This window comes from Nematostella vectensis, chromosome 8, assembly GCF_932526225.1.
Source record: "Nematostella vectensis chromosome 8, jaNemVect1.1, whole genome shotgun sequence".
Taxonomy (NCBI): Eukaryota; Metazoa; Cnidaria; class Anthozoa; order Actiniaria; family Edwardsiidae; genus Nematostella; species Nematostella vectensis.
The window spans coordinates 9,139,771-9,167,583 of NC_064041.1; the positions used below are offsets into that span (position 1 = coordinate 9,139,771).

The 27,813-nt window shown below is 42.6% G+C and overlaps 2 protein-coding genes across 2 annotated transcripts; both read right to left on the reverse strand.

The window, feature by feature from the left end:
- On the reverse strand, positions 1-27,518 carry LOC125570293. Its single transcript, XM_048731831.1, has 2 exons — positions 26,760-27,518; positions 1-359 (listed from the first exon to the last, which is right to left on the reverse strand). The coding sequence occupies exon 1, from the start codon at positions 27,469-27,471 to the stop codon at positions 26,773-26,775; it is 699 nt and encodes a 232-aa protein (XP_048587788.1). The 5' UTR covers positions 27,472-27,518; the 3' UTR covers positions 1-359; positions 26,760-26,772.
- Positions 5,948-11,107, reverse strand: LOC116603119 (EGF-like repeat and discoidin I-like domain-containing protein 3). The gene is made up of 6 exons (XM_048731846.1): positions 11,047-11,107; positions 9,940-10,187; positions 8,360-8,477; positions 8,158-8,283; positions 7,180-7,472; positions 5,948-6,088 (listed from the first exon to the last, which is right to left on the reverse strand). Exons 1-6 carry the CDS (start codon positions 11,105-11,107, stop codon positions 5,948-5,950), a joined length of 987 nt encoding a protein of 328 aa, XP_048587803.1.
- Positions 27,519-27,813: the final 295 nt, after the last annotated feature.

Genomic DNA, 27,813 nt, shown 5'->3' on the forward strand with positions numbered 1-27,813 from the left:
TTTTTAGGTGTGGCGCTTGTGATGGCTAGTCCGTCGTCGCGGTAGAGTCCTACGTTGATGTTAAGGTCTTGGAGTTGGGAGAGGAGGAAGTTGCCTACAAGTTCGCATGTTTCAGAGCCGTCGTAGCTTCCCATTGTCACATCGAATGTCGAGTTGCCTTTTTTGTGCCAGGGTGTTTGGTTGTGAACTAGGATAGAGCTCTTGGCGTGGGTTATGATGTTTTTTTTTCTTCAGCGGTGATGCAGTCGTAGTTAGCGGCGAAGTCGAGGGCTTTGTTTAGGAGTTCTTGGCTGATGGATGGGTAGAATTCCACTATGTCGAAACATATAAAGTTGGATGCTGTCTTGTTCTTTGTTGATGTGAAGTTACGTTTTGTTGCGATGGTGGTGTTGATGCGGTCGAGGATACTTTTGCTGATCTTGCCAATTTCGGACTTGGTAGGGTTGATGAGTCTGCAGGTCGGTTTATTTTTTATGCGGTCGCTGTCTTCTTTTAGTTTGTTGAGGAATGGGCTGCTCGCTTCTTTGAATTTTACGGACTGGATCATTTTCAGCATGTCGTCTTCAAAGTCTTTTAATCCATCAATAGGAGGAGGGTTTTTGGTCGATTTGAAGCCGTACGTTTCTTTTGAAGACGAAGTGGGATCGGAAAGAAGTGGGCTTTCCAGCGCATTCTGCGGTCTTTCGATGAGGCGTTGAAGGTAGTCATTACGTGATGGTAGTGGGATATTCTTGGACGAGTAGTTGATGCTGAATTTTTCCATTATGGGTAGCCGTAGAGTGCTCGACAAGCTGAAACTTGGAGCTATGATAATGCGTGAGTGCAGGCGTTCATATAACAGTGCTCAATACACCTATGTATTGAGCACTGTTATGTGAACACCTGCACTCACGCATTATATATAGTGTATGTATATATACGTCACAACATAACATCTACAGTGACAATAGCCTTTCATTCGTCTGGGTCATGCTCGCTCCCCTTCCTCTCCCCCCCCCTTTATTATTATTATTTTTTGTTATTCCTGTGGCTATGCGAAGCATAAGCCAAGGAGTTATCGTGGTGGGTCACCATCACTCACTCGAACACTCTTTCGTAAACGCAATTTAGATACGAAAGCCCATCGCAAAGTATCTTCATGTGGGATGTAAATAAATGATTTTGCATACCGGGATACCTGTCGTAACCCAGTCATAAAATACAATTCTGCAAATTTGCGCAATGCACAGGAAGCCCGAGCTTCGATTCTTGGTAAGGCTTCTCCAGCTGACAGTCCGCCATATATGAATTTGAAATCTCACCGGAGACTCGCTTGCATTTGTGAAGTTGAAAAGGCAAGATTGACAATGTCATTACTAGAAATGCAATCAAAGCTTTTCCATCTATAATGTCGCTGAGGAAAGTCGTAAGTACTCAAATTGGATTTTGTAAGGAGGATTTTCGATTCCACACGAGAGAGGGAGACTCGACTAATCCAAACTACTGTAGTCAGATATAGCCTGTTTCAAGGCCTTAAAATACTCTGTGCACTCAGGAATGAACTAGAGGTCAATTCTCAATTGCCTATATTTACGTTGTCCACTCTAGATCTGAGGTTTGAATAAATTTTGATATAAACAGTGTCCTCCTGGTGAAACCTGGTGAAACTCGAAATACCATAGCGATATAAAACTTTTTGTTGCTAACAATAACACTTCCTTTGATTTGTTGATTGTTTTTTTTTTTCTTTCTTAGATAAATTCTCTAGCTCTTCTTGAATGTCATATTCTTTAATAAAACATTTTAATGCAATAAGAACTAGAGGATTCTGTTGTGTTTGATGTTCTATACAAACAGTATGATGGCATAAATCAAGGGCTCATAAGTAGGGGCAATCAACTTCCCCATGTTCCGGTACTATATAGGTGTCACGGCGTTTCCTAGGATCAGGCTCTTTTTAGACGCGCCGATGAGCCAATCAGGTTCGACCTTTGTGTTGACGTTTGGGCTGAGCTCAACTGCACGCTCAGTCTCAGACAAAAAGCTTTGTTCTCTCTTCGGTACTTTGACTTTTGTTGCTCTCTCTTTTTTATATGAATCCAACCCTACCTACGACTTTGAATTCTTTTGTTAAACAAACAAAACCGACGGAGGATGGATAAAAAAATATTCTTCCTAACTGCAATTTGCGCGTGCAGCCTCACGTCACTCGCGTGGGCTACCAACGTCGACGTAACTGTTTGGCCCGTTCATGCGCGCGCGTCTCAATATAGCCTGATCCTCGAAAACGCCGTGACACTTATATAATACAGATGATTGCCCCTACTTATAAGCCTCTGCATAAATACAGTAGATTATTATATTGTTTATTTTGTACTTACATATAAAATAAAGCACTTACAATGAAATAATTGGCATGAAAAATGAAAACAATTAAACTGTACCAACTGTACCGGTATTACCCGCGCGCCATGTCAATTCCGAATCTGGCTATTTTTAGTAACCACCACCCTACCACTGCGCGTGAGGATTTGCTCCTTTTATTTTGTCCTACACCCCCGCGGGTTGCGTGTTGTTGTTTTGCCAACTCGATAGGAATGAAATGAGATCATGTAAAATGGCTGTGATACCGCGTTTGATTCAAATCCTGACTCCAGCTTGTATAATATACTTAAGAGTTATAGAAATTTCCAAAAACATCATCAAAGAAGTACAGTAATGTATCACTCGTTATTTTCTCGCTATTAGAAAAGTGCATACCCTCGCTACAAGGATAGTTTTATGAAATGTATTTTCTTGGATTCATTTTCAATTCACCGGAATATTCACAAAAATCAATATCGTATCTAATGTCTAACTTACAGATTTCGTTTGACCATTAGGAAGATAATTAATGTTAAAAAAAACTACGAAGAGGTAGCAAGTTAGAGCGGAAACGGTGTTTGAAGCACGAGGTTTTCAGCTCTCTAATTTGAATGAAGCCTCTTTTTTAAACGTTTTCGAAATCTTGCAATCCTCGAAGTACTACATACCATTAATACACCGCAACTGTCTGTATCCTTGATGCTAGAATAAAATTTTCGATGATATTTGTGCAAATAGGGATCTTATGCTCTCTTGACTGTACTTAAAAAGTGGCATATTTGGTGTGTAACAGCAAATTTACCATTATACGAAATATATTTAAAGTTTTCCTATATTCTATCACGGTTTCAGCTCAACTGTGACATTTTTTTTTCTTTGCTAGCCTATACCCTCTACACCCAAAAAGATCACATTTGGTGGACAGGAATAAGATATTAAATACGACGTACACCCAAAAAGATCGCATTTGGTGGAGAGGAATAAGATATTAAATACGACGTCTTTTGCGCATTGCGCAATCCTCACAGGTTGAAAAAGCAACTTATTAGCTAGAAAATAAAACTCATGTGGGGACTCATCAAGTAAAGCTCCAAGTGCAGTATTCTAAATGAAGGGGGCGACAGAGCAAAAAAATGGCATGAAATTTTCCAATTCTCAATATATAAGCTCAAGATTTCGCGCGCATACAAGAGGTTCCTCTGACCAAAAGCTTAATTACAAATTTTAAAAAAAAATTAGAAGATATGAAATTTAGATATTAGCGAGAAAAGTTGGCTTAATTTCTGATATGGGCCCGAGTTCTCCCTAAAAACGAGGAGAATTTATACTTTGAACATTTGAAAATTGCTCTTCAAGCCTAATATCTTGAAGACGAATCCAGTAGAAAAAAAAAACGCTTTTTGATATGTTAGTTTACATAACATAAGAAGCCTCTATGCAAAAATTCAAGCTTACCGAAGTTAACCAGAGCTTATTTTGGGAAAACTTGCCTTTTTTTTCTCAGTCGAAGGGGGGTCTAAATGTGACCGAGGGGTCTAAATGTGACCGTTTACCCCAGGAAACCCAACAACGAAATGCCATCACAGGGTCTACAAAACCGGATGGATGAAAATGATGGATATTTCAGGTTACAATATAAGGCGCATATTATTTACACACGCGCAAGCTTTGATATCGTCGACAAGGAAATTCAAAACTGATGGTGAATTCCTAGAAAGTAATAGACAAATCATCAACAAATTTAACGCGTGGGCCCAAGGATGACATTAATCATACAAAATTGGCCCTAACCGAGTACCCTGTGGTATGCCTCCTTAAAGAACACGAGACTGAGGACAAGCTGTTCCGATTCGCGTTACCTGGGATCGTCCCAGCAAAAATGGAACAACCCGCCGCAACAAACTCGCATCTAACCATATTAGAGAGATTTTCGATAAGGTTTTTGTGGTCGATCAGATCGAAACCCTGACAAAAGTCCGCGAAAAATAGCCTTACGGCACAGTTCCCCTTATCTAGGGCTTCTAACATTAAGTGGAAAAGGCAGATAAGAGCTTGGGTCGTCCTGAGTCGATATCTTTTCTCCCCTCTCCCAGTCCGGGTATTAAACATTCTCTTATTCTCTGGATGTTTTACCGACCCTTTAAACTTCCAAGTCCCCTGTTTCAAGAAAAGTCGAGAAGGATAACGACGTTTTGGCGAGGAAAGTCCACGAGTGCGTTGTGTATTCGAGAGCGGCTATTAATCGAAAGTGACCAATCTAGATAAGATCTAGAGCACTGTTCTGGTGCAATAAGTTTATTAAAGGATTTACACGCTGCCGTATACTCAACAGATATTTGTTTCATGCAACAACTAGACGCTCAGTTCAGCATGAAGTCGGGCTAGTTGGCTAGTAGGAACACATCATGCATGGAACGGCGAATTCGATTGTCATTTGCGCCGATTGGTTGGAGTGTGAATCTGTGCGTTCTAGGCATAATTTCTTGCTGTATACAGTAATATCCCTCCTTGGTACTTTTTCTTCTGACTTGTTTTAAAATTTATTGAGGCAGGGACGTGATTGAAGCTTGAAGCGAGAAGCTTGGGTAGCACGTTTCATTGAAAATTACTCAGAAGACCCTGAGGACGAGGTTGGTTCCACACTATACATGGGTAACCTAGCCTCATAACTCACTAGCCTCATAACACAGGCAACCCACAATCCAATTCGGGCCGCCTATAGCGCCAAACTAATTTAACTGTTTTCTTACTTTACAAGCTAGTGTTGGGAAGAGCTCACTTATGCCTGGTGTACACAGGTTTTTTTTATTATGTCGTAATTTTCTTTCGTTATCTCGGCCTTTTGTCAAAATGTCAAACCATTCACACTTGAACATACTAAGCTAAGAGTGCGCGCGCTAATGTCGTTATGTCACTAGTGTGCACCCGGCATTAATCAGAGCTATGCTATACCGTCGTATAAAACTTAGTACATCTAGCAAATCAATGCAAATCTGCTAATAACTCAATCAATCAATCTTGACTATACAAGAAAATGAGAACAAAACATTTCACTCCCGCCACCGAATAAAATACTTTCTGTGCATGCTTATAAAAAGCTTTCATCCTACTCCCTGATCATGCCCATTAAAGAGACTCTCAATATTTTCATAGTCACCAATGGAAATAATCCGTCGTAGTTATCACCCACTCATTTCGATAGTGGCGGATCCCTTCCCCGAGCCTCTTGCCCTGGCTTCTATTGGCTGAGCGGCTTGTCGGTTAGTGACGCCACTTTTGATTTGCCACTCACCATGAAGTCTGGCAAAACACTCGCCAAATCGACGTTTCGAGGGAAACTGTTATCTTAGCGTTTAAACATGAAATCGTTGATCGAACGCTTGATCGAAGTCGAGTACAGTACGAATTCACACATATCTTACTACTAAGGAGATATAAATTTACTTCAACTGATCCTGGTATTGGTAATTGATTTTGAAGGCGCAAGAGTAAATTTAACGTGATATTTTGCGAGTCGGTCCGAAAGACACAAGAAGTCGAATCGGTGAACTATTTGTTGTTAACTGCTACAGCTAGATTTATCTTGTATAACAGGCAGGGATGTTCACATGCATTCGTAGACCTCCACCCTCAAAGCAGGCCGGTGCTGGAAAGTTACCACGATGATCCGGATACCACGTGTAACAATGGGCTGTGCCAACACTCGGTAGACAACAGTGTCCCTGTCTGTGTTCCCGGGGAACACCTGGAATAGAGAACAAAACATCAATCAAAGCCAAACCCAACACATCCTTTTATTGTTTAATTTGCAACGCAAGTGCTCGACTCTTATTGTACATTTATGGGCACGAGATGCTGTGAAATGTGTCTTAGAGTTGAAAGAGTTAACAATCATAGAGTTGAAAGTTCCAAGCACGACTAGCCCGACTTCACAAATTTGCGGGCGGCGGAACAAATATTTTGAGGATAAATAGTCTGTCTGAGGTCTGTTTTGTGCCCTTGAAAATATCTAGCCTCCTCAGAAGGTAGCTCTGCGATTACCATGTATGGCGCTGGCGTGGGCTTCGTTTGAAGAGCGTCCAGATACTCAACTTTTGATTTTAATTTCTCATAAACGCACACTCGACTATTTTAGCCATAGGGTCGGGTAATAGTTTAAGATGCACGGCTTGTGGCCAAATGTTGAAAAACAATACTTTCCCTAGTTTTCAGATTATAATACAAAAATACTCTCAAATTGACTATCTGGAATTAATTCTTGTGTAACACTGGTCCTCTTGACCCTCTCACACAAGTTGCCTTAGGGTGTGGACTTAGCAGGGGACGTAAATTCGGGGATGGATCTTTGTAAGAGTGCACTTATTTTATCAAAGATTGCGACGACAATTTTGGCGAAGATATAAATATTCATCAATCGCGAAGTTTGACAGGTCAGTTTTAAGCCAAAAATTCGTGTGCTTTGGAGAATTGTTAGGTGTTAGTTTGTGTGAATTAAGAAAAAAAAATCATCGCGCAGATTTCGAGATTTTTATTTTAATATATATATTGCTTCCATTTAACTTGCATGAAAAATAGAAATTTTACTTGCAAGAAAAGTGAATCTAGCGGAATCTAATAAAGCATAGATGTCTCAATAAAATCTAAACAAATCGCGACAAAAATGAGTCTTCAATAGGGAACTTGGTAAAAGCTGTTTAGCAACAACAACCTCCGGCGCGCCACCTTAAAATACAAGTTTCTTGGTTTCTTTTTTTAAATCATGGTTGCAATAGTAAGTACATGATGGTGTCTTTACTTTTCCCTTAGCAAAAAGCTAGATCAGCCGCCGACTCGTACCTTTTCTTGTCCTCCCTCGCGGTACAGTTTCCAGGTGGATAGATCGGTGCTGTAGCTGATCTTGTAGCTCTTCGTCCACTCATACCGAATCGGGTTTCCTTGAGTGGCCACCTTGGTGACTGTTGTCGCACGCCCCAGGTCGATTTGGAGGTACTCTTCAGGGCTCTGAGATGCTGACGCCCAGACGCTTGCGTGATTAAGGCGGCCATGTGAAGGTCGCAGGGTTTCTAAGTAGCTCGATGCAGTGATTGCAGAGTCACTTATAGCGCCCGATTCCATACCCATAGCGCAATCTGTCAATCACAAGTACACAGTCATGAATAGTGGGAACTATGAAATTTCTCTCACAGTTAAATTTACCGAAATCTCTCATTCGTCAATATCTACGTAAGAACAACAAAATTAAAATGTACTAACATTCATTTATTTTAACGCGTAATAACTTTCAACGCAAAATGTAGTCTTAAAGCAAAATGCAAAAACCTTCAACGCAAAATGTTATAAAACTAAAAAATTATATCGACTACAAGATTACTTTCGTCTGTGCCTACGCATTAACCCTATTCCGACTGCGGGGGGGGGGGGGGGGGGGCTCTTTAAGCTGTAAATTGCTAAAATTGCTGTAACTTCTGAACCATAGAAGCTAAGAGGCTATCTAAATGATGTAAATAATTATTTTGGCAATATTTGAAAGAATATCTAGACGTCGTATTATGACGTTCATTGTGACGTCATAATTGATTGGACGACACCCAAAATGTAGCGTGACGTTTCTTTGCATACTGGTGATTATTGTCTGTAGGTTTGATGGACATAGCCCAAGCGGTTCATGAAATACGGAGGTAAACAGTCACAGACAGCTCAAAATAGCCCAGTCCGAAAAGGGTTAACATTTATCTTCTATTAATAGTTGTAGAACTTTTATAACCAGGTGTACATGTAATATCATCACTAATATCGGTTGGTGGTTTTCATTACCTGCGCAGTTTATTCCGTCTCCTGTATACCCAGGTTTACATGTGCATGCGAAGGAGCCAATGGTGTTTGCACATGTAGCGCGGTCCCGGTGGCAATTGTTGCTTCCAGAAGAGCATTCATCAATATCTACGTAAAAAACACAAAAATAGCTTTAGTGATGTTCTATATACAGTATTCTATGATCTCATAAGACCTCTTTTACCTGTTTCACATGCGATACCGGTGTATCCTTGTGGACACTCACATCTGTATCTTGGAGCCCCCTTTAACCCAACGCAGGTCATGTTGCTCGAGGGACAAGGATTTGGAACGCAAACCTCCTAAGAAAAAGGAAAAAAATAGCATTTCTACTAGCCTTAGCCTAGCTATTGTCTAAATGTAGCATGAGTATCAGGCGATTTTATTTTTCAAAAGTTGGAGAGGAAAAATAAAAGTACATCTGACACAAATACTAGACGCGACGCCTGCCGCCCCTTTTCAGGCCACTGTCAAAATACGTCGGCTGTCAATTTTCCAATGACTCGCATGGTGGCACAATCAAATGCCCAAATCAAATTATAAACAGCATTTATGTAAAACAAAACTACATTGGTGTTTATGCAAGGGTAATTATTTTTTGTAACGACGAACCCGGGTGAGGGTAACTTTATGCTAAATGATTTGAAACGCACAGATAGTTCACGGCTCAGAAGATTTACGGTTTAAGTATATGACCGTAGATCCACACATCACGAAATTACTACAGGATATTCACATCACCAATTTACTACATGCTTTTCGTCTAAATAGACAAACCGCTGCTTGAACGCAAATGCCATTAATTGATAAGCTCACTCAATCAACAACTCGCGGGAAGTGCCGCAAACAATAAGCATTCTTCGTGCTCTCACAGACAAATTTCCCGAATATTCGGCTCCTGGTTTTGATAGCTACTTCTAATGATGTCCGTAGTATTAAGCAGCTTCTATGACATCCAGCGCCTTTGATATAACTAGTAGATCTTCGCTTCGAAAAACGATACCAATGAGAAATAAATACACGCAATAGCCGGCCTGGATAAGACACTTGAGCATCTAACATGAGTATCAGGCGGAATTTTTCCGAAGAAGACGAGGAGAGGAAACTGTAATTTTTAAATGTTATAGAAAACGATTTCTCTTATTCTGCTAACGCAAGGTCAAAAGCACGTTTGGAGTCCGCCCTTACTCTGAGAACGAGCAGTCGACGGGTTAGGGTACTATATACAGCTGAACCAATCAGCGCGTCCCATTCGATTGCCCTTTGTTCTTTTGACCAATCAGGAGCCATGCCGGAATCCGGCATGAGAACATGCGATTTTAACAGTACTTGTATCAGGCCCTTGTCTTGCTGGCGCGATAGAAACATAGGAGGGCCTGATACTCAGGTCAGTCTAAATTTGGTGACTCCAGCATAAACTTCGTAGACTTAGCATAGATGCGACGCGAACGGTGGAGCGTTTTAATAAACAGATAATCAATTAATTAAATTTAAGCAGATCGTAAAACTGTGCCTTTATTAGGACGGGTGCAATGAAGCGCCTTAAAAATGAATTTGTAGGTAAAGGGTTAAAAAACGTAAGGCATCGCTTATCTAGCGCCATATTTTGCCTCAAATGAATTTGTATCAAAGGGCCTATTAAATGTTTTGCTTAAATGGGTAAATGCTTCGCTCCAACAGAAAATTACAGTAAACATCCCAGAGCTTATAAGTTTCTGTAAGAACCACTTTACATCAAGCGCGCATGAATTTGTTTAGACATACATTGGGGCCGTAGTAGTCGATTCCTGGGAACTTCAGCAGATCTATAGGGAAGGATCCAGCTTTGGCGGACAGCAGTTCACAGCTCCCGAGATTCGCGCCTTTCTTATAGTTCACAGCACGACATGCTTGGTTCACATAGCACTTTACTTGGCAGTTCCACACTGATATATCAGTTATATTCTGAAGGGTGTGGTTAAAGAGGGCGTGGTCCTCTAGCGGAGAAGGAAAATGCATGTTGCGGCAGGGATCTGAAAAAGAATTGACAAATTGAGTACAAGCAATAAGCTATTCCTATTTTATTCCTACCGCAAGACTCTATTCTAAAGGTGCTTCCCTCCATCTCTTTTAATCCCCTTTGTAAGCCAGAATATTCCTCTCTGTCTATTAAGCCCCTTTTCCCCTTAGAAGCACAACAAAATAAGCGTAACAATTTCCTAGTTAAAATGTAAAAAAGAATACCAAAAGTTATTAATAATGTAGCGAGAAATTTAAACCATCTAAAACTAGTAGTTTATAGCATCTGATATTTTTGAAGGTCCCCAAACATCCAGATCCAAAAAACAGGAAAATCGGAGAATTAAAATAAACCATCTATCTTATACGCTCCCCTTTCGAGTTAAAAAAAAAATAGAACACAGAGGCCTATAAGGGTATTTAGCTGAACGTCATGTTCGCAAGTTTCGCATTTAATCTACTCTTCTAGTGCCCTCTGGGAATTTACAAAGCAAAACATACAGAGCAGAACGTTTCCTTTACATTGAAAAGCCTAAAGTCACCATCACTAGTTATTGATAGTCTGATTACGGAAGGATTTCTAAAGGATTCGTTTCCTTGTTTTTTCGTCTAGAAAAGGTTTGGCAAAAAATTTTTCATAAAAGTTCCTTTACGCGTTGCTTTGTTTCCCTAGTGGTGTATTCGATAATAAACCATTCTTCTAGTGCCCTCTGGTAATTTAAAAGCAAGACGTTCAGGGCAGAACGTCCACTTTAAATTGAAAATCCTATAGTTACCATTTAATATAGTCCTTATCTAATTATCGATAATTTGGTAATTTTCTAAAGGATTCGTTTTCTTATTTTTCGTCTAGAAAAGGTTTGGCGTGTTTACCTTGAGTGTGGCACATTCTTGCCACGAGACCAAGAAGGAGAATCAATATTGGTAAAGTCATATCATTTCTTCTTTGACTTATCTGTGATAGCTTCAATATTCAAACTTCAATATTGATACACTAAGCAAACTTGTGTCGCTAAACAATAATTACATATGTGGCTGTTATCAATAATTAATCAGTTGTACAAAGAGGGGTTGTACACAGACAGTGCAATGCAATCACAAAATGGCGCAAAAGGGTTATATTTTGTATGATAATAGATTGGTAAAGTCATATCACTTCTTCTTAGACTTTATCTGTGATAGCTTCTTCTTGACCTCAATATTATTGTTTTGCTCAACAATGATTGTATATAACTCTTTTATCAATAATTAATCGCTTATTCTAAACATTAACCATAGCTTGAGATGGCTTGAAAGAAATTTATCTTGCTTTATTCTGTTCTAATCATATCCAGATATCAGACAAAATAAATCAATATTTAATCAGACTGAAGTTGTCAGACGGAAGTTAACTGGTGACAATGCGCCTTTAAGTCTTTCAGAATACTTATTACTTTATGGAGCACGGCAGAATGTGCTCCTATTTAACGCGCGATTGATATTATTACGAAAATCACGGACAAACCAGACGAAATGTTCGTGTATCGAATATTATTTTTAATTTGTTTATCCAATATATCTGTAATAAAGCCAATTTCTTGAAGCTGTTGTCATAGATTGATCTTGTTCCGTTTTAGCCGTGATTAGATAGATAAATACTTTATTAACGTGAAATTATACGTAGCTACAAGCTAGTTTTCAGATAATTCACGAACATAAAATATATAAAAATAGATAAAAGATAAATATGTAAATATATAAGTATAAAATTCTATGTACAGTTTCTATGGTGTAAAATTTTGGGAATTAACTATTTACATTATTACGAATGTCAAAGGTATAAAAATATCGGCTATAAAAGGCCAGAAAGATCTAGTTCATCTATACTGCGCTTGAATGCGCGGTACCCTTGTATTTTTCTAAGTCAGTTTGGAATAGCATTCCAAAGCCGGGGGGACAGATAAGTAGTGAGGGGTGTGAGTATAGAGGAGGGAAGGAATGCGTAGAATGTGGTGAATGTGCCACACCTAGCTTAAAGGATTTCCGGTGTCAAGTATCGGTATGTGTGGGCTGGGACCTAGGGGGAGGGGGGAGGAATGCGTGCGTATCAATGATCGGTATATGAGTTGCCCTGGTGTCTAGGGGAGGAAAGGAATGCATTGGTGGCGCATTTCTTGTTACGCTCAGGGTTCCCCTTAACGGGCCGCGTTGACGTAGTGGTGTGTGTTTATCATCCAGGGGGTAGTATAAGGTCATAGCGGCATCGTTGTATGATGCGTTGACAGGAATAAAAAAGGTGCTTTTTCACTTGTTAACGGTGTTGTCATATCTCTGTAATACGGGTGGATGGTTTAGCTAATAAAATAGCCATGCCAAGGGTTGGTGCTCCCAGTTGTTGTCCCAGTGCAGCGGTTGTGGTGGTAATGTACAAGCATTTTATTGTGAGTTTACTGAGAGGTGTTTTTGGCGGTCTCTGTCTTTGTTTCGGTCTACGTGTAGGTGCCTATGTAATTTGGCGGTCCCTTGTAGTACCCCTTCGCACGTTTCTCCGTGATGGGCACAGTAAAAAGGCTGAACGGACCGCAGGAGGTCATTGCCAAGAGTAGTGAAACTATGGCGGGTCCTGAGTGGACGTTTGTGGCTAGTCCTGAGGGTAAAAAAAACTGCTATCGAGAAAGTGACTGTTGTGCTGGTTCTGGACGGGTTCCAAATTGGACAGGGGTTTTAAACAAAGAAGATGGGTTTTTGTCACCACCACCAAGAGGTCCTTGGTCACCATTTTATTCTCCCTATCAGGATGCAGGATCTCAGACCGTGGCAGCGTCTTAGTGTGACAAACGTGGAGAGACACGTCCATGGGCTGGCTTTTCAGGATCGAGCCCCGAGGGCTATCAAACACGAGAGGTTGAAGGCTGTGGTCTCTGCGTGGTACAAGTTTAACGGGCAAGGCGGGATCGTCGGACACAAGTGTGGGGTGTACGAAAGACGTCTACTAGGCGCTCTTGGCATACCCTGTCTAAACCTCTAAAATGACTACGCTACTACCGGTCCCTGGATTCAGGGGGTCAATTTTGCGCAGAGATTGTTGAAGCGGATTGTGGTCGCCACGCTAAGCATTTAGTCGATCCCCATTGCCCACGGGTCGAGGCGTTTACTTTTATGCGCTGGGTGTGCGATAAAAGTAAAGAACTAAAGACCCAACGGCTGTGCGCCGCATTGTTTGTAAAACTGACTCTTGTCTGGACAGTATCGTGATTTCCGAGGTTTGGAAGCGTGACAGTGGTTGTAAAAAAGACTGTAAATAAAAAGGGAAATAAAAACAGACAATGAAGAGTGTGGTTTGTGATTGTTTTATTGCGTTTCTGAAAAGTAGTCCATCTTCTGGGGGTTGAGGTTAACTGTTTCAGGGTCTTAAGTCGACGTGGGTTTGGTAGTCGTGGCGGGTAGTTTGGTGGTGTGGGTATCGTTCGTGAGGGGCTTCCTGCGGTGGAGGGAGTTGTTTTATCTTAGTGGGTAGTGGGATCTTTGCCGGTGAGTGTGATGGTAGAGTGGGCAGCGATTGTGGTCGGGGGGTCTCGTGAGGTGGTGTAGGTGCGCTAGCAAGAGTGTTGATGATCTCCCCCTCGACAGTGTTGCTGACGGTGGGGCTTCCTGATATTGTTTGCTCTGCCAATGTTAAAAACTCTCGGTGGAGTCGTTGGTATTCCCGTAGCCTGATATCCTGTGGGAGGTTGTGGTCATCCAGGGTGGCTGACATCTTTTTGGCGAGTTGTGACATGGTTCCGTATTGTGGTGGTGACTCTATACGATTTTTGACTTTTAGGCTGTCCAAGATAGGGGTCATGTCTTCGGGAATCAGTACACATCGCCGTGCCTTGTTGTAGTATTCATCGCTTGACTGGCGTTGCCTCCGCGCTGGCATGGTAGTACTTTTAAAATGGTGCTAGCTCTCGTGGGGATGATGCTTTTATACGCGTCTCCTCCCAACCACCAATTGTTTTTGATTTTTGATATGAGGACAGGGGCCGCTGTTGAGCTTCCCAGGGCACCGATAAGGAGGGGGATTGCCCAACCACCACGCTTGTTCATAATCCTTTTCCGGGTGGCGGTTCCTAGAGAACGGTTGGCAATGTTTCCTAACCGGGCACGATGCGGCCTGAGTTTTTTGTAGTAGTAAGGCGAGAGCACAACATTTTCCTCAACAATATTGCGTGCGATCTCGTTTACGCTGTTCACTTGTTCAGGGGTGGCGCCGGCCAGGAGGTGGTGTCTGAGCGGCGGTTTTGCGGTACGTACCATCTCGAGAAAAGGTGCGTTTCTAATTAAGCGGTCCTTGCAGCGGCGCGGACGCCTCCCGCTTTTACGGTTTCCTCTTTTCCCAGTAACCGGTATGGTGTGAATGAGGGTTGTGGCTAGCCAGCGGCGCTTTTTATATCATTTACCGCCTAATAAGTTCCCGAGCATGGGTAGGTGGTATTTTTATAGCATTCTGTCCTTTTATTATCTAATCCATGGGGGTTGTGGAAGGTGAGGCCGCTACGTTGCTGCCGTAGCCTCGCCACAGGAAGGTACAGTCGACAACGTGGGTTCTTTTTCATGGCTCTTTTCAATTTCCCCGACCCCTTCTGGGAGGCGCTCGGTGGCGTCCACATTTTTGTGGGCGGTCCATAGTTGCGAGTGCCCTGTGTCTTTCATACTTTTTAAAGATCCCCCGTTTGGAGTCAGGTGGTGCGACGGCGGGTGGTGCATTTGGTCACCACCTCCCCATCAAGGTGTTCGGTGACGCATACACGGGACAAACGGCGGTACTTGCGTCGGGGTCTTCCTCTGCTACCATTGTTACGTAGTGGGGTGTATCCGAGGTTGCGAGGAGACATCGATGGGATGCTTGGGGTAGTTGGCAGTTGCACACTATCATCGCTATCATTACCCCCAACACTGCTACTGCCATACCCAGCAACGGTTGCAAAAAAATCACTAAGGTTCACTTCTGGCACAGCGTCGGGTACCGTGTACAGTGGAGTGCGAGAGTGAGGGAATGCTCGGTAGATCCGTACACCCGAGTGTTCGCGGTGGGGGGTTGTGCTAAATATGTCTTTGACGGTACCTGTAGCTGGCCTGCTGTTCAATGGGGTTATGGGGATAGGGGGTAGGTTTAGTTGTTCCCGCGGTTGTTCTACTGTGCTTGCGGGTGATGTGGTGGCGGTAATAGCGGGCGTGCTGGTTTTTTTCATAGGTACCCATCGCGCTCTAGCGCTGCCTGGGGGGCTGCCGTGGGGCACACAATGAAATCAATGTCTTCTACATGGGGGGGGGGGGGGGGGGGGTGAACCCCCCCCCCCCCCCCCCGTGGGGCGTTCACCCCCCGACGTTTGTAGTAGTACTGGTATGGTAAGCGTCGTATTTTCCCCCGGATACGAATGTTAGACATTTTCAGGCGCTCTTTTCACGTACCGTTGGTACCCCTGAATGACGGTGTTCCTAGATGGTTGGGGTGTATTTATCCGTGAACACGCAAATGTGATCCACGTCTTCCACTGGTACGTAGACGTAACTACGCTGGTCGCTAGGAAGTACGTGGGAGCGTAGTCGGCACTCCGGACGGGTATTTTTATGAAACTCGAAGAGGAGGTACCCGTAGGGGGCGCTCGTCGCCTGTCTGAAAGCATCCATGACAAAACCTACCCTACTGGGGAATGCCTGGGCAGCAAGGTTACGGCAGCCTAACTGATCTCGTGGGTTGTTAAAGACTACAATATAGTGGGCGTTTAACGAAATGGTGCGCGCTTCTTTTTGCGGTGAAAACAAATTTTGCAGGATCAGGATAGCAGTGATGTCATGGTGGTGGGATGTTTTGGTGAATATGTCGCTCATGCGATTTAGGTCGCCCATGAGGTCGTCAATGATGAGGACTCCAGGGTTTTATTGCGGTCCAAAGAGTTTTTCTATGGACTCGGGGAGCCCCCTATTTAGCACAACACCAAGTTTTTGTTTCAGGGCTTCCAGCAGAGGCTGGTGAGCGCCATAGCAATAGACTATTTTCTGGGGTGTTCGGTCAAATGCTGTTTTTTTCTGTTCTAGTAGGCTGTAAACAAAGTTGTTTTTTCCAGATTGGCTTGGGCCGGCGACGAGAATGCTACAGGGTGTGCGAAACCGTGTTTTATCCATGATAGACCGCAAGGAATGGTTTAGACACGCAGTGTTTAAGGTTGCTTTACTCTCTTTCTGCTAATGGTTACAATTTTTTTCTTGCACCTCATTATCCTAGGCATAAACATTTGATTACGTCTTTTTGTTTTTTTGGCACACTGTTGCCAAGTGTAGCGGATGTAGTTTGTCCCCCCTCTATGATCGTAGGGCTTGTGCGCATCTGTGAATTGGGTGACTAACCGGTCGTTCATTCGCGGGTCGTTGGAGTAGAGTTCTACAATTCGGTACATAGGGATCCCCCTTGAGCGGTGATAGAGGTAAAAAAGACAATGGCGGTCTCTGATGTTAGGGCTTGGACGCGACGATTGTTCTTCACGATAATATTGTGCTGGAGACAAAATTGTTGGATATCACCCCCATAAGTGTGGGGGTTAAAAGCAAAACTGTCGAAAAACAAAAAATTGGTCAGGAGTCTCGTAGACACCCAGCCAATGCATACCAGGTTTATTGCTAGGGTCGGTGTTAACGATGTAGGCCGTGTCCCCAACGCTTTTTTCTTTTTTGCTTGCCCAGCTTGTCACTGGGCTGTACCCCTCCAAACACAGCCGCAAATGGCTCATCGTTGCACGCGACGTCCTCCAGCTCATCGGTGTACATGGCTTAGAGGTTTGAGGTGAAGACGACTTGTCGATCCTTGTTAATTTTCAAGCAATTGTCCCACACAGCTAGGACCAGCAAATACAAGTTTGAGGTGGTGGGCTGTTTGAACCGCAGCTGGAGGTCAGCTACCTTTTGCAGCGTTATGGCCCTCAGTGAGGTCGATGACCTAGATCGCATACCCGTTCTTAAATTCTTCCAGGGTAATGTCCACACCATCACCCACGAGGTCGCCAAGCACCGAATTGTGTAGGGAGCGGTACATGAGGGCGTCCCCTGGTGAGGTCGAGATAAGGGCTTCGCTGTATGGACGTGTTTCGCCCTTGACTCTCACCATGGTTTCGGCTTCCCGGTCGAGTGCGCCAAAATCAAAGGGGTTGTGCTGATAGCTGCCGAGAAGCGCGTTACCTGTGACTAGCCCAATGGTGAACCTTTTTGGGATTTTGTTTAAAAACAAGTCGAACTTTTGGAAGGTGTTCGACCCTATAGGGATAACCAGTGGCTGGATCGTGGTGCTCACGATCGGGTATTCGGCTGTGTACCCGGCGTTGAGTCCTCTCTCGATTTCCTGGCCGGTAGACACGGCTGGGTCGACGTGGTAGAAATTGAGGGCCAGGTCATGTATCTTTATTTTCTCGTCTTGGGCAGTTGACATCAGTGCAAATTTAGGCCCGCTTAGGAAGAATTCCAATTTGAGCTCTACATCAGGAATCAAATACTAGGTATCGAATACTGGAGAACAGGTCAGAGTGCACATTTCCAACAATACCCACGCCTTTGGTTGCACGTGCGGCGTTAGTTAGTGCTCCCCGTATTTTCAGTCCCTGGTTATCAGCTTCCGCCCCGCTTGTCGCATGGGTATTCATGTGCCCTGCGGTGTCCTTGTGCCACATGCTACCAGCCAGGTAGGTCTCGTGGGCGCTTTTCGAGAAGTTCAGTAGGGCTTGGAAATAGGCTTTGTAGGGATAACGGTCCCCCTGAGCCTCCACAAGCACACCATTTACCCATACTTCACCTGTTTGAAAAGGCTCCCAACGGGATAGTTGACCAGACCGACTGATTGGTTGTTATCTATGTTGCTGTCGTTGGCCTTGGTGATTTTGACCATCATGGAAAGGAACGTCTTTTTCAGGTCGATGTTATTGGATGATGCCGAAATAATGAACGTGTATTATTCACCCTCCTGGGTTTTTGGGGGGTACTTCAGGTATTTCCCATTGGCGGCTGTGACGTCGGTATCGGGTAAAGAAAATAAGTCTAATTCTCTGCCATAACCTATTTTGGAGGTTTTGTAAACAGTGGCTTCGGAGACGGCCATGCTGCGGAGCTCCTGACAGTGTATGGTATTGATGTTGAATGGTGCCTGCCGGTTATAGCGGTGGCTTTTTATCTCTTTCTTCTTTTCTTGGTAGTAGACGGCCCAGTGGTTCCTGGTCTTTTGCGTGAGGGAGAGGGAGGTTGAATGCGGATAAGTGAGGGCTGGTAGGCAGTGCTCAAAGTATTGCCAATCCCCCTTGGGGCACTCCCGCCACCTCCAACACCGCGCTGCGCTGGCATGGGTATCCCTAGGAATGGGGGTGAACCATTAAGCGCCAATGACCATTGAACCCCACGGCCACCCTGGGTCACAGGAGCACCTCGAAAGACCCCGCGGCCACTTTGGGTGAGTTGAGAGCCACGGAATCTTCCCCTTCCTCCTTTTGTTACGGGCGCTCCCCGAAATCTTCCCTTTCCTTTCTGAGCTGGCCCTCCCTGAGCCATGTCTTCACGTAACTCCTTGGCTATATTCTCTTGCAACCCCAAGGCGACTTGCTTTAACCAGTTGAGTGCCTTCACCATCTCAGGTGTTGGGGGAGATGTCGTGTGCCCGGGTATGTACGTAGTAATGAGGTGCGAGGGCTCAGGGGACCAACTTTTAAATAATACAGTCACCTCTTTTGGGGCCTGATATGCAAGGCCACTTTTACAGCGCCCGATTGGAACTTGATGATGTTTCCACTATCGTCGGAAATTTGAATTCTAAAACTGTCGAGAAAAGAGAACCGTATTTTGAAATAGAAGGGGTTGAGAAAGTTTTCTTCGTGCATGTCACCATCGTCGCCTTTTGGTGTGAAGACCCGCATCAAGTTGCCAGAGTTGTCACCCCCGGGTACAACGCACCCTGTTGTGTGCCCCGAGTATAAATAGTAGTCTTGGAACGGTTTTCCTTTTGGGCCAGGCGCATTCTCAGTCGAGACAAACGAGGGAGAACGGCGCATTGGAACCATTCCATATAGTCGCAGACAGCATACTCCTGGTTTGCTTCTTCTGGTGACCCGTACCATGGTGGCATGCCAAACGTTGGAATACCCAGCACCAAGGACTCCTCATCGGGGTTCAACCACCGCAAAAATCGTGGCGATACGCTGGCGTTTGTATCGTCGACGGTAAGGGCGGTGGAGCGTGTAGGTGGGTTGCGAGCGTAACCATAACTCGGCTTGTTGACGAGTTTTAACTCGTCTTTTGATACTTAAAAGTATCAAAACATTAAGTATCAAAAACATCTAATTCAAGGTCTATATTCAAATCTAAGCTTTCAAATATGCACCAGACTACTCACTTATTTTTGTACATATTTTGTATATATTATAGTGGCATTTACTAATGTATCTATTTTAAGGGATTAACCTTGTTACAGCTTTCATGTAAAGAAGTTTTCTAACTTATGAAACTGCCGTAGTAAAATAAAGGTGAATCAATCAATCAATCTGTCCGTCTGTCTGCAATTAAGTGTCAAAACATTTAGTATCAAAAACATCTAATTCAATGTCTATATTCAAATCTAAGCTTTCCTATATGCACCAGACTACCCACTAATTTTTGTATATATTTTGCTTATATTATAGTTACGGCTTTCATGCAAAGAAGTTTTCGAACTTATAAAACTACCGCAGTAAAATAAAGGTGAATCAATCAATCTGCCTGCCTGCATACAAACGTTTGACTATCTGGCCCGTAGCCTGTTTCTTTCTCTCTTTTTTTTTTTTTTCGCGTGACCATTTATGGATACTTTCAGCAGCGGTGCGGTAGTTTGGTAGTGGGTTCCAGAGAATTGGATCACGACTGATCTTGAATTTTATTACTTTGCGACCAGGACTATTGAATAGACGTCATTAGCCCAGGTTCCCCCGGTGCCATTATTGCAAGCAGATGAAGGGCCGTACTTGCTATAGGTCACGTGCGCGAGCGGACCGGTGAAGCACTGGGTACGGTACTGCATCGCGAAGACACTGTAATCTCGGCTGCTAGCGTAGTGAAAGCATCCCAAGAATGAATCAACCCCGCGTACTTGACCATCTATGGCACGGTCATTTGTGTCTTTATAACACCCAAGATGCGCGCTAGTGAGCTCTAAAGAAAAGTAGAAGTAAAAAGAAACACAGTCGAGAAAATCTAAAAATCTAGATAAGGGAAAATAAGTTGGTTACACCAATATGAAAAACATATTAGAGGGGATTTTAAAAATCATGTCTTTAGACCTCATAAAATTATTTAAAAACAAATGGGTTTCCCCTTGAACGGAGGTATTCGACCATTTATGGCACGGTCAATATGCGTACTAGTGTGCCCTAGTGAACCAGAGGAATTAAAATCATGTTCAGAAAATTGGGCTGAGGGGGGAGGGGGTCTATAATGGGTGCACCACAATTTATATAAAAGAATTTTGACAATTTTTGCCTTTCTTTAAACTTCATACCATACTTAAAATACAAATGAACTTCACCGTGAACGGATGGCGTCTAGAGGTTACTCGTCTCAAGTGTTCCAGCATCAGGCAAATAAAGGGTAGGGGCAATAAGCAGGTCTTTATCACGTCTTTATTATTACATAGTTGCGCCTCGAACTGATTTACTTTCTTGTCGATGTAACCCCTACCTGTACAACTTGTTCCTTTGCCGGTATACCCGGGCTTGCAAAGGCATGTGAAGGAGCCCGCGATGTTGCTGCAAGTGGCGTTTGCGTGACAGTTGTGACTTCAAGTAGAGCATTCGTCGATATCTGAGTGTTGATAACACTTTGCAGATTCAATCGTATGTGAAATTAATGTACACCTCTTTGAAACTCGCTAAATATTACCGAGACGTGGTAATGGTCAGACTTTCGCTAAGCATATATTTACAGAACGGCCTCAATTTCAGTTACCTTGGTATTTGTATCAAAGAGTATCGTTGCATACCTGTTTCACATGCGGCACCGGTGTATCCCTGCGGACACTCACATCTGTATTTTGGAGTCCCCTTTAACTCAACGCAGGTCATGTTGGCAGATGGACAAGGATTCGGGACACATATCTCCTAAAAAAAAATAAAATAATGCGGTGTTCAACTCGAGCTTATGATTTCTGAAAAATTAACGCAAGGTGCTTTATCATTCATGCATTTCCTTTTTCTCATACAGTGATTGATTTGATTCGAAGGGGCTTTGCGTAACTGTTATTTTTAGGAGTTAATGCCTCCTGTGCTCGATTTTTGCAGAAATACTTGCGTGTTGCAGTAACAAATTTCTTGGAATTTCAGCAAATCTTTACATTAGGAAAATATTCAGCTTTGGCTGACAGCAGTTTACAGCTCCCGATATTCGCCCCTTTCTTGTATAAAAGGTTAATTCTTAAGCAAATACAGTAAGCATCCTAAAGTTTTTAAGTTTATATAACAACCACTTTAAATCAAGCGCGCATGAGGTTGTTTAGACATACATTGGGGCCGTAGTAGTCGAATCCTGGGAACTTTAGCAGATCTATAGGGAAGGATCCAGCTTTGGCGGACAGCAGTTCACAGCTCCCGAGATTCGCGCCTTTCTTATAGTTGACAGCACGACATGCTTGGTTCACATAGCACTTTACTTGACAGTTTTCCACTGATATGTCAGTTATATTCTGAAGGGTGTGGTTAAAGAGGGCGTAGTCCTCTAGTGGAGAAGGAAAATGCATGTTGCGGCAGGAGTCTGAAAAATAGACAAAGTGTGACCTTATAGGAACGCGTAAAAAAACCGCAGTGGCTATATGCCCGACATGGTATAACTAGAAAGACTACAGGCAAGCTGTAGAAAAACTAGATGGTCTGCGTAGGCGTGGTGTAGAGAAGGTATGAATCAACACAAGGTTGAAAAGGTAACTTGTATATGTCCGACAGCCGGGAAAGGTCCTAAATGGACTAAATGCCCGACAGTTTTCAATTTATTTAATTATCTCAGTAAATTTTCGACCCACTAAGTTCAAAGTATTCTATTTTAACTGTTGAGAAAGGGCGGCGAGGCAATCTGGATGAGCGACAAACAAGGCCTTACTCGAGTCAAGACTTGTTCGGTTTTGCATGAGTCGAGTCGATCCTTACGGTTTCCCTTAATGCCCTCAACCCGTGTTAGCTTTTGGCTACGTTAATGGAGAAAATAAAAGCCCGGGTTGGCTAGGAACGTCTATTTACATGAGGAAATTGACGAAGGTGGCAGATTTCCACTCAGGACAATCCCATCTGAGAACTGGGTTGCCCCTGGATGAAAATTGTAAAAGCAAAAATTTGTAAAAGCAAATTTCAGGTAAACGTTTACTGGAGGTTTACGGGGGTGGGGGGGGGGGGGGGGGTGAGGGGTGAGGGTTGAGGCTGCTAAGTCGAAAGTTTCTGGTTCAAATATTGCGACTCTCCCCCCCCCCCCCCCCCAAATCTAGAGCACAAAAACTCCTCCCCCTAACGGGCGACCAAAAATTAAGGCCCTCCCCCAGAACCAAAGACAAAAAAGCAAAAAAAGCGTATTGGTCAGTTTATTGAAATTATACTCTAGTCTTAAGATGCTCTACGTACGGCACGTTCTTCCATTAGCACCAGCAAATTCTATAACCGTACGGGTGAAGAGCCCGCAAATGTAATAAACGCCCACACATTTAATAAACCCTATTATTCAATAAACCCTATTATACTATAACGAATAATCTGTGCAGTACAAATAGGGGATAGAGAACTTTGCCAAGAATAAAAATACATGCTTTATATTTGTTAACCAGAATATGGCCTGAATGTCGCAGACGTCGCGGGGGGGGGGGAGGGGGGAATGACTTTGACATGCCCATGAAGGGGCGGCGGAGCTGGCCTTAAACACCACCAAGTCAGGAGTAGTGCTGTTTCGAGCCCAATGTTTCAGGGGTGTAAATACTGAGGGTCTAGTGGCATGCTCCCCCTTGACATTTTGCCATTTTTTTCTTATATATGAAATTGTCATTATTGTTAAAACCTATGTAAATGGGAAATAGGATCGTTACCTCCTTTCGAACTGAAGTCATTTTTTTACATCTATCTTCTTATTCAGCCAATCTGAAAAGTTAGTGCGGAGGGGGACTTCGACATGAATTAAAATTCGCAAATTCAGTGATGAAAGTTGGAAGTTAATGAAACCAAAACTGCAAAATATAAAAAAGTACCACTCTTTAGGGGATAATGGCTTTCAACGCCAGCGAAAAACAAGTCATGAAAGTGCAAGCAGAAGGCGCATCAAATTTATTTATCAATTTTGTAGGTGGTTCTTACCAGAAAAATTCCAGACTTTTAGGAGGCCGGAAATTGATAAGAATACCTAGTGTTCAAAAAATAAGTCCTTCCCCTAAACACTGAATCAAAATTTGAGGCCCAACTCCTGAATCGACGCTGTTATTTTCCATCTACAGATCATGTCATTAAATGACAACTGTCATTCAGAACATCGATGCGAAAAGGGTACAGTTCAAAAATGCGTCAAAAAGTTTATACAAAGGATTTTTTTTAAGGAGAGGGGTACATTTTGCTCTCTGTCAAAACAGCCACTAAGTTTACTGCTAATACTTTTGAAGCACATATTTATGCAATAATTGTTTATTTTACGAGTTTAACTTGTATTTTTTTGTTAGAATCTTTTTTTGTTTTTGTTTTTTAAGAGAAATACATAATTCATACAAAATTGATGATCGAAGATGTTGGACTGAAAATGGAGTAAATTAATTCTTACAAAATAATAAATTAAATTTGTCTTAAATGAGTTAAAAGGTTGATTCTAGTATATCTAAATAATTGCCTAAAAGGCGAGTCTGAATAGGGTTTATTTTTAATAATAAGTAATTTTACAGAAATTTTTCTTAATATGAATACAAACAACTCAAATGTTGTGCACGATTTGGAAAGACTTCAACAATGGTGAACACAATTGTATACAGAAAATGCCAAAGTTTTGGAATACTATGGCTCGATTTTTGGTTCAAACAGTTCGGTTGATATACTGAATAATTTACATAAGGACTAAAACGAAAGATTTTTTTGTACTTAAACAAAAAGGAAAAAAGTAGTTGAGCGTGTATGTATATTGCTTTAGATTCCGACACTTATTCATCTATAGTTTGCTTCTCTTTATATAATCCTAAATTCCTGAGAATACCTTAACAAAAAATAGCAAAACGGAAATTAGGAAGAAAAAGAGCTTTCTCTAACCTTAATCAGATGGAACTCTTATCGACTCTACCAAATATTACCCGAGTTTTATCGAACTTGAGCACCTCAGAAATATAAAAAAATATCTACTGTCCGTACATACCTTTGCTGAAGCACATTCCCGCCATAACATAAAAAAGAAGAAGCGAGATCATTGTTTTTCCATATATTTGACTGTACTCCCTCTACCAGATGACTTGTTCTAGTCCCGATAGTCTAAACTAAATTTTCATTATTATTTCATATCTTTTAGCGCAGGTCAACACGCAAAAACAATAATCAAATTTGAATTTTAAATGCGGATGTTAAGGAGATCTAAGTTAACAGGAGAGACAAACGGAAAACAGGTGAATGACTATATATATATATATATATATATATATATATATATATATATAGTGTTGGTTTGAGGAAAATACAAACTACATAGGTTTCCCTACAGGCCTGTTTCGTGGTTGCCCACTCATCAGGGGATTTAATGAGAATATTCCTACCATCGTATATATACTATTAACATTGAAATTTACATAATAATAGACTGATAGTTCTAGCTAAGGCGGTAAGAGGAACAATAGCGAGTTACATTAAATATGCGGGGCGAAAACTAACAGTGCGGAATACAAACCTATGTAGTTTGTATTTTTCTCAAACCAACACTATACACCGCTCTACTTTCGAGTATTGAGCACTTTCTATGAAAACCTTCAACCATCATTTTATATATAAATATATATATATCTTGGTTTGTAGGAAAAAAAAAACACGCGAACTACCGTTTCATCTCTACAAGCCTGTTTCGTGGTTGCCCACTCATCAGGAGATTTATTAAGAATATATTACTACCATCACTTATATACTATCTATGTATAAAATTAACATGAAAATAGGGCGTGAAATTTGAATGGCTGTTATGATGAAATTGAATAGTTCAGCTGTTGCATAACAAGGCTTTGTTCCTGTGGCGGCACGAAGACACTAGCTCGTTACGCTTGTTTAAAGTTGATAGCTTGGGTTGGCGGATAATGATAAGTTTTTCTTTGAGGCAGAGATTACATCTTTTGCTAGAGCTGTTGTAGGTGGAGTGAGATGACAGGATTTTCCATGAAATAAAGTGTTCTATGTCGTTGTCTTTAAGGCTCCATATGTACTTGCTTAGTTCGGTCGAGTTTCTGTGTTTAGCGTGTCGGAATGAGGTGGTGTGGTTTCTATATCTTGTCTTTAATTCGTTCTCGGTTAGTCCTACGTAGGTTTCGGAGGTGTTGTTGTCCTTTCTTGTTACAGTGGCTTGGTAGATAACAGATGATTGGAGGCAGTTTCCGTCAAGGGGGTACGTGTTCTTTTGTCTGCAGTTGCATGTTTTGTTATTGGCGGTGGCGAGGGAGGTGGGGGCGTCTTCGGTTGTTATTGATGAGGCGATTATGCGTTTGTTGTGGCTGTCAATTATCTGCTTGGTGTTGCTCATGCAGCTATAACTGATTTTGATTGTGTTCCGGTTGAACATTTTTTTGAGTTTGTGGTCTTTAGGGAAGTGCTTGTCTATGAGTGAGAGGAATTTGTGACCGATATTGGTGCTTGTGTTCTTGCTAAAAGGGGGGTTGTACCAGATGATGTTGTTGCGCTGGCGGTTCTTGCGTTTGTTTGTGGTGTTTGGTTCGTAGTGTAGCGTGTAGTTATATCCACTTTCGTCGAGTGCTTTCTGGTATGGCGGGGCGGCTTGGTTGAAGGTTTCTTTGTCTGATGATAGTGTAGATAAGCGTTTGTTGATACTGGCAGGGATATTCTTTGTGATGGTAGGTGGGTGGTTGCTCTCGCGGTGGACGTACTGTTAGTGGGGCGTTCGGTTTGGTGAAAGGCTGGTAGGTGTTGCGGTTCAGGTCGAATGTGACGTCTAGGAAGTTGACTACTCGCTTGTTGGCTTCTATGGTGATTCGCAGTCCGTTGTTTTTGAAGATGCGGCATAGTTCTTTCTTGATATTTTCTGTGTTTTTAGGTGTGGCGCTTGTGATGGCTAGTCCGTCGTCGCGGTAGAGTCCTACGTTGATGTTAAGGTCTTGGAGGTCTTGGGAGAGGAGGAAGTTGCCTACAAGTTTGCATGTTTCAGCGCCGTCGTAGCTTCCCATTGTCACGTCGAATGTCGAGTTGCCTTTTTTGTGCCAGGGTGTTTGGTTGTGAACTAGGATAGAGCTCTTGGCGTGGGTTATGATGTTTTTTTCTTCAGCGGTGATGCAGTCGTAGTTAGCGGCGAAGTCGAGGGCTTTCTTTAGGAGTTCTTGGCTGATGGATGGGTAGAATTCCACTATGTTCTTTGTTGATGTGAACCAGTCGATTACGGCTTTAGTGCTTTTCCATTGGTGAAAGTTACGTTTTGTTGCGATGTGGTGTTGATGCGGTCGAGGATACTTTTGCTGATCTTGCCTATTTCGGACTTGGTAGGGTTGATGAGTCTGCAGGTCGGTTTATTAGCAAAGTTCGGTTTGTGGTCTTTGAGTGTTATAAATGCTTGTTTGTTGGCGGTGGTGTCCATTCTATCGTCGATTCCTAGTTTTGTCGCGATGTTTTTGTTTTCTTTGTGGATGGCTTGCGTGGTCTCGGGTAGAGCTTTCTTGCAGGATTTTGTTATGTCTTTTTCGAGGAGATTCTTGTAGGCTGACGGTTCTAGTTTATAGAAGTTGGTAGTTTTGTCGGCGGCGACTAGGAGCTTCGGTTTATTTTTTATGCGGTCGCTGTCTTCTTTAAGTTTGTTGAGGAATGGGCTGCTCGTTTCTTTGAATTTTACGGACTGGATCATTTTCAGCATGTCGTCTTCAAAGTCTTTTAATTCATCAATAGGAGGAGGGTTTTTGGTCGATTTGAAGCCGTACGTTTCTTTTGAAGACGAAGTGGGATCGGGGTTGAGAAAGAAGTGGGCTTTCCAGCGCATTCTGCGTAAAAAGTGCTCGGTCTTTTCGATGAGGCGTTGAAGGTAGTCATTACGTGATGGTAGTGGGATATTCTTGGACGAGTAGTTGATGCTGAATTTTTCCATTATGGGTAGCCGTAGAGTGCTCGACAAGCTGAAACTTGGAGCTATGATAATGCGAGAGTGCAGGCGTTCATATAACAGTGCTCAATACACCTATGTATTGAGCACTGTTATCTGAACACCTGCACTCACGCATTATATATAGTGTATGTATATATACGTCACAACATAACATCTACAGTGACAATAGCCTTTCATTCGTCTGGGTCATACTCGCTCCCCTTCCTCTTCCCCCCCCCCCCCCCCTTATTTTTTTCTTTGTTATTCCTGTGGCTATGCGAAGCATAAGCCAAAGAGTTATCGTGGTGGGCCACCATCACTCACTCGAACACTCTTTCGTAAACG

Excerpts from the sequence above, each read along its gene's own strand:
- LOC116603119 (XM_048731846.1), bottom strand. The coding sequence starts at position 11,107 with ATGACTTTACCAATATTGATTCTCCTTCTTGGTCTCGTGGCAAGAATG. Across the intron at positions 10,188-11,046 it reads AAGAATGTGCCACACTCAAG|ATCCCTGCCGCAACATGCAT; the intron begins GTAAACACGCCA and ends ATTCTTTTTCAG. Across the intron at positions 8,478-9,939 it reads TCGACTACTACGGCCCCAAT|GAGGTTTGCGTTCCAAATCC; the intron begins GTATGTCTAAAC and ends CCTTTTTCTTAG.
- LOC125570293 (XM_048731831.1), bottom strand. The coding sequence starts at position 27,471 with ATGGAAAAATTCAGCATCAACTACTCGTCCAAGAATATCCCACTACCA.